Consider the following 7,165-nt stretch of genomic DNA (forward strand, 5'->3'; position numbering starts at 1 on the left):
TAATTATATGATAACTTAGTTATTTGAACTTAACAACTGAAAAAAACATCCTGCTTTGTTTTCTATAAAAACTGAATTAGTGTGATATGGATGTGCATTGACAACTTTTGTAAAAGTTTATAATAACTAGTTTATAAAAAGTTCAGTTAAAAAACAGCATTCGTAAATTTTATTTAAATTTTAACAAATTAACAATTTGATATATATATAAATTGTATATATATATATATATAAATATATCTATAAAGAAAATTAACAATATCTATCAGTGTAAAAAATTATACAACAGTAAGATTCTGAAAAGGTTTGAATTATTTCTATATTAAATTTTTTTTTTTACTAAAAATTAAGTAGGAAAAAAGAATTCTCTTTTTTTTAGGAAATACATTTATACAAAGTAGTTTATTATAAGATGTGTTCTATTGGGTTAATGACATCAGATGCATGCAAAGGCCAACAAGATGTTATTGGAACTTTAAGCAACGAAGAAAAAATAGCTATATCATTATGCTGTAACATTGAACTATCAAACTTAACAACATTATGTGAAAAACATGCTACAAATTATTTGAAAATGTATCCTATATGGCAGAAAGCATGCTGTGATCCATTCAAAAAACATACAAAGAAAATTACAAGTAAGTAAAAGTAGAATTTAAGTATTTTAATATATATATATTTTTAATTTGTGTTTTCCAAAACATAAACAATGTTTTAAACAATTGTGCAGATAAGCTATATACAACTATACATACAATTATACTATATACAAAATACATAAAGCTATATGCAATTATATATACAATTCAATTACTTTTAGAAAATCTTAGAATAGTTACGATAAATGAGTCACAAGACATGATGAGAAGTAGCTTAAATATTGCTCCTGGGAAGAAACTTTGCAAACCCTGTAAGCAAAAGATTGCCAAAAAAGCAGATCTTAAAGAAGAGAAGCAAAGTCAGGGTGAACAAGATGAAGATTTTCTAATATCATCATTCAAATCAAAAAGACAGGAGATCAATGAAGAACTTAAAAATTTTAATATATCTCCTCTAAAATCTCATTCAAAGTCATCAAAACATATACTCTCAGAAGGAAAGCGAAAAGTTGCGCGCATCAACGAAACGGTAAGTAACCTTACTAGAAAAACTGAAAGTCAATTCAATGTTCCCTCAAAACTGTGTTATGAACCAAATGACATTAAAAAGAAGGCTGAAAACTTTGATGAAATTATGCAGGGCCGTACCGAGCCAATTTTGCGCTTCGAGCAAGAAAAGAAAATTGCGCCCCTTCTTCCCCTCCCTTCCCCCTCCCCCTCCTTTAAAAAAAAAGAAGAAAATTAAACGAAAAAAATGATTTATTGATCACAAAATTTATCACATCAAGTTATAAGTAAAATTTGTCATTAAGGTTGCACAAACTTTAGTTCAATGCCACTTTTCTGGCTTTTCTTGAGGCAAATTCACTAATGACATCATCAAAATCAATGTTGTTTGCCACTTCATTTTCAATTGAAATCATAGCCAAACTAGACAAACGTTCTTGGCCATTTGTTGACCTCATATAGTGTTTTATGAGCTTAAGTTTACTGATACTTCTCTCACACGTAGCAAGTGTGACTGGTGAGGAAGATGCGAATAGCAATTGTTGTGTTGGGATAAGCATCGGTCAAAGAATATTTATAAATGAGCTGCAAAATGTCGATCGGGCTAGATTTTTCAAAGTTGTCCATCATTGCGGCAGCTTGATATTTAAAGCTTGCCATTTCTGACTGGAAATCGGAAGAATCTAAATCTGCCTTGTCAATTTGAGATAAATTTGCAGCTTTTTTCTTGAGTTCATCCACTGAACTTTTAAAGAGTGAATGCCCACTGAGGTAGCCATAATCAGAGGATACAGCAGACATCAGCCTCAAACCGCCACTCTATTTGTGTAATAATGCTGTCAAACACAAGGTTGCACTGAGATCTGAATTCTGTTTCTGCTGTGAGAAAGTGAGAGTCATCTTCAGCTTCATAAAGTGCTATTTGCTTCACTTTGCGCTTCCTCTTAATTGGAAAGCCACCATCAATTCCGCTCTGGTTAGCTTTTTCTGTGGCATCTTTGATAATATTGTCCACCCCAACATCTCAAAAATTCTGAATGAAAGCCTTCAACCATTTCATTTTTTTTACGGCAATGTCAATTGAAATAGTTTTTGACTGAAGCAGTTTGTTTTCCCGGTCAATTAGAGAAAGAATTTGACACCAGAAATCCAACAAACACAAAAAACTGAAATCAATATGAATGAGAAGTTCTTTTGCACTGCTAACTGTGACAGCATTTGTCATGGGATTGTGGATAATGGATTCCAAAACTTGAAGAACATCTTTGATTTGTCTGTGCAATGGTGTAATTGCTTCTTTTTTGGTAGACCATCTTGTGTCACTATTTCCCTTTAATGAGATGGTCAACGTTTTCATCAGTTTTTCCCATCTTGACGTGAAGCTTGAAAAAAAGTTAAAGATGGCTTGAACCTTTCCAAAAAACGTAATCATGAGTGGGGAAACCTCAGCAGCATGAACACCAACAATATTTAAAGTGTGAGCTGCGCATGGAACAAATCTTGCTGACTCATTAAGAGAATGGATGTGAGCTTTGACGCCATTGTATTTTCCAAACATATTGGCTCCATTGTCATAGCCTAGGCCCCGGCAATTGGAAATGCTTAGACCATCCTTCTCCAGTTTTTCACTTATTTCTGTTGCAAGACCTTTTCCGGTTTTTTGGTGAGATTCAATGAAGTCCACAAAGCTTTCCTTAATTGTGCAGGTTTCATCACTGATGCGGACATACCTGATGATCTGAGTCATCTGCTCTTTGTGGGAGGTATCTGGAGTGCAGTCAAACAGAACAGAGTAGTATTTAGCTTCTTTGATGTTTGACAAAATTTCTTTCCTGACTTTCTGCCCAAGTAACTCAATCAGCTCATTTTGAATTCAAGGAGAAAAGTAGGATATTGTGGTTTTTTTTGCTTTAACGGACGCAATGTGTTCAGCCACTAAAGGATAATAATGGCTAATCAACTCAATTAAGCTCAGAAAAATGCCACTGTTTTGTTGACCAATGTCTTCTGTTGTTCCTTGAAGGGCAAGATTGTTCTTGACACAGAAAAAAATTGCATCAACAATCACTTTTAAGATATCTCTCCGCTTTTTTATCTCTCCATCAATAACTCTCTACAGATCAGAATTCAGGGTCTTTCCTTCCTTGAGGTTTTTTTCAAGAGTTTTCCGATCAGAATAGCATCTTTGGTGTTCATTGTTGTTTTCATGCTCAGGAATTCTTGGGTTTAGTTTTTTCCAGTCACAAAACCTTTTAGAAATTTCTAAGAAATTGTTGGTTTTTGTTGTTAAAAATAACAAACAGCAAAAACAAAATAAAGAATCTTTTTTATTGCTGTACTGCAGCCAAGTGCGAACAGATTTTTTACCATTGGGACGAATTTTTTCATACCATTTTGAGCTGAAGTGTCGCATTCTGTTGTCAAAATCACACAGCGTGTTTGGGAAAAATTCTCTTTTGTCTTGCTCTGACCTATGCTCAATCAAAAAGCATCTTGTTTTGTCCGTTATTTTAAGCCATGTTGCTGGATCCCTATGTTGAAAATTTTCTTCCAAGGCCACTGGAATTTCTGAGATTTCTGAATGAAGTTCATCCTCGTCCATTTCAGCTGGGCCTGAAAGCTAGGCATTTTCATCTTCCCTGGTTGGTTCTGAATCAGTTGTGCAAAATTCTTCTTGACTTTGGCTGATGAAAATCTCCTCTTCAATTAATTCCAAATGATGATCTGAACTCAATTAAAGTCAATTATAGGATCTGTTGAATTGTCATTAATTTCAATACAAATATCCTCTGAAATAATTTGTTTCTCCACTGAGTTTGTTACCAACCACTTTTTGAAACAGTTTTGTAGTTTCTCGTCACTTTCTTGGCGCTGTTTTCTTTTCTTCTTAAATTCAGCACCAGATAACTTTTGGGTTCGACTCATAATAGAATTATAATGCTCAAAAGTTATCAGGGGTATATTAGTGTTATAGGGCGCTTTTTTGTTCAGTATATGAGCTTTAATATTTAAGAGTTTGTGTCAAGAGGCGGAATTTTAATTAATTTTCTGTTCAACAGCAGCGACGCCGTGAAAATTAGTTTCATAAACTGATTATTGTTTTTTTAATTTAATAAAGTTTGCGCCCTCCCAATTTTGGCGCCTCAGGCTGCGGCCCGGCCGGCCCCGCCCTTGGTACGGCTCTAAAATTATGAGCTTGATAAAAGAAAAAATTCTGTGTTCTGACAAAAGGACTATTGTTCAACTTCTAACTCTGGCACCCCCAAGTTGGTCAATATTAGAAGTACAAAATAACTTTGCAGTTACAGAATACCAAGCAAAAAAGGCTAGACAACTTTTTAATAAAAAAGGATTGTTGGCTATCTCACCTTTGTATAAAGGGAAAGTCTTACAAAAAGAAATAGAAGATTCTGTTAAACTTTTTTGTGGTTCAAGTGATTTATGTAGAACTATGCCTGGAAAAAAAGATTATGTTAGCATTCAAAGAACGTCCATAAACAAAAAAAACTGCTTTTGTGTAATTTAAAGGAACTATATTTATTATACAAAGAAAACAATCCAGAAATACAAATAAGTTACTCAAAATTTGCTTCACTTAGGCCAAAGTGTTGCATTTTGCCAGGTGCAAGTGGTACACATTCTGTTTGTGTTTGTTCTTATCACCAAAATGCCATATTGCTAGTAGATGCTTTAAATATTGGACTAAAGTATAAGGACTTACTTTCAAAAACCGTTTGCTCAGTAGAAAACAAAGAATGCATGCTTGCACAGTGTGATGATTGTCCTGGTAAAGAACCCCTCACCAAATATTTGTATGAGATTTTTGGAGAATACGAAGATGATTTTGAGATACACTACAAGCAATGGCAAACTACTGACCGTGCAACACTATTAAGTTTAACAGCTGATGTTCCAACGTTTGTTGAACTATTAGCATCTTGTTTTGAAAAGCTACAAGCTCATTCTTTTATTGCTCACTCTCAATCACAGTACCTTAACCAACTGAAACAATATATGGATCAATCAAGCATTATCATTATTGGCGACTTTGCTGAAAATTATGCTTTTGTTGTCCACGATGAAATACAGAGCTATCATTGGAACACCCAACAATGTTCTTTACATCCATTAGTCATATACTATAAAGATGATAAAGGTGAACTGAAACATATTTCTTACTGTTTTATATCAGATGACATTATACATGATGTAACTTATGTGTACAAAATATTCCAACTAATCATACCAATATTAAAAATAAAATTTTCCAATCTGTCCAAATTATATTTATTCACTGATGGTTGCGCAGGACAGTACAAAAATTGTAAAAGCTTTTACAATCTATGCCAACTAGAGAGCGAATTTTGCCTTAAAATTGAATGGAACTTTTTTGCCACGTTCCACGGAAAGTACAGTAAAAAGATTGACAGCACAAGAAAGTTTAAAACGACCGTACAGAAACTAAATTCTCACATCAGAAGCTATGTATGAACTTTGTATTGATAAAATCAAAGTTGTTAACTTCATTTACATAAAGGGATTGGACTTACAATTGCAACGTGAAGAGCAAAAAAAAAGGTACACTGGTGTAACAACTCTACCTGGTACTCGTAGCTTTCATCAATTTATACATCTTGGAGATAACAAGGTTGGGGCAAAGAGGTGTAGTACAGACACTAATTATACAATAATCCACAATCTTAAAAAGAAACAAGACATATCTCAACTTGATGCTATCACTTTAGGTTGTTATGTCGCTGTAGTCTGTGATGATAAGTGGTGGATCGGCATTGCAACTAAAACCAACTTAGAAGATGTTGAAGAAACTTAGTTGATGCTAAAGTTAAGTTTCTTCATCCAAATGGTTCATCAATCTGTTTTAACTGGCCTGAAAGAGACGACTACTGTTTTATTCCAAACACCAACATTGAAAAAACTATCTGTTCCACAAGCTTGCTCTAGTTCTGGTAGAAACTATGTGTTTGAAAATGCTGAAATAGAGGAAGTACAAGTAAAATGGGAGCAATATTGTAAACTATTACAAACACAGTCAAAATAACTTTCATCTTTGATACTTTTAAAAATCTTGTATATTTAAGTAACTTTTTAAATTACGATTAACTTTATTTTATTTACAAATATTTTTTGGGAATTTCTCGAAAAAGTAATACATCTTTGAAATTAAAGTTCCGTATGTTTTAGTTGTTTTTCCAGTTAGATTTTTTGTGCCTAGTAAGATTATAAACAGCTGAAAATATTAACAGCAAAAAAAAAAAATTTTTGATGGGGGTGTTTTGAGATATTGGGCCCCAAAGTTGGTTTATAGAAACTAGTTGTTTTAATAATTTTTATGCATGTTCTTTTTATATTTGAGCATTTTAAGTACATTTATTGAATTCAGCATCAAAAAAACATTATATATGTTCATTTTCATGTTTTTGCCATTTTTATTTCTTATTATTTTAAGGAAAATGTTTTTTCAGAGTGTTATGAAAACCAGGTCATTTTGGGAAACCAGGCCAGTATTAAAATTGCAGTATCTTGTCAACCGCTAAACTTTTTTAGCTGAAATTTTGCATGCAATATTTTTTTATAATTAGGAATAATGTGTCAAAATATAACACAAAAGGAAGACACATGGTTCAATGGACTGGGTGATTTGATGTGGAATTGCCCACATATTTTTCATATAGAAAAGAAATATTCTTGCCTCATTTCAACAATCAAAAATGTCACCAAGAAAAAATAAAATCTGGAGATATTTTCAAAAAACAAGTGACGGTGCTGAATGCAAGGCGTGCAAAAAGTCTTTGAAAACAAAAGATGGAAACACAAGCGGGCTTTATCGTCACCTCGAAAAAAAACACAGCCAAGATTACGTTGAGTATTCTGAAAAAACTGACGACTCTCTTCTTCCTCCTCCTAAGAAGAAACAACGAATCATGGTCGAAATGCTTGAAACAAAGTCCAAATATGACAAAGACAACTCCATTCAAAAACAATTTGACTCTGCAATGCTGGATTACTTTTGCACTGATCTGGCATCCTTTTCAGCAGTC

At 33.2% G+C, this 7,165-nt stretch overlaps 1 protein-coding gene across 1 annotated transcript; it reads right to left on the bottom strand.

Annotated features, from left to right (window-relative positions):
* Nucleotides 1-2,130: 2,130 nt before the first annotated feature.
* Nucleotides 2,131-2,853, bottom strand: LOC136086807 (uncharacterized). The gene has a single exon (XM_065809297.1). The coding sequence runs from the start codon at nucleotides 2,851-2,853 to the stop codon at nucleotides 2,131-2,133; it is 723 nt and encodes a 240-aa protein (XP_065665369.1).
* Between the last annotated feature and the right edge of the window lie 4,312 nt (nucleotides 2,854-7,165).

The sequence above is a fragment of the Hydra vulgaris genome, chromosome 11, assembly GCF_038396675.1.
Source record: "Hydra vulgaris chromosome 11, alternate assembly HydraT2T_AEP".
Lineage (NCBI taxonomy): Eukaryota > Metazoa > Cnidaria > Hydrozoa > Anthoathecata > Hydridae > Hydra > Hydra vulgaris.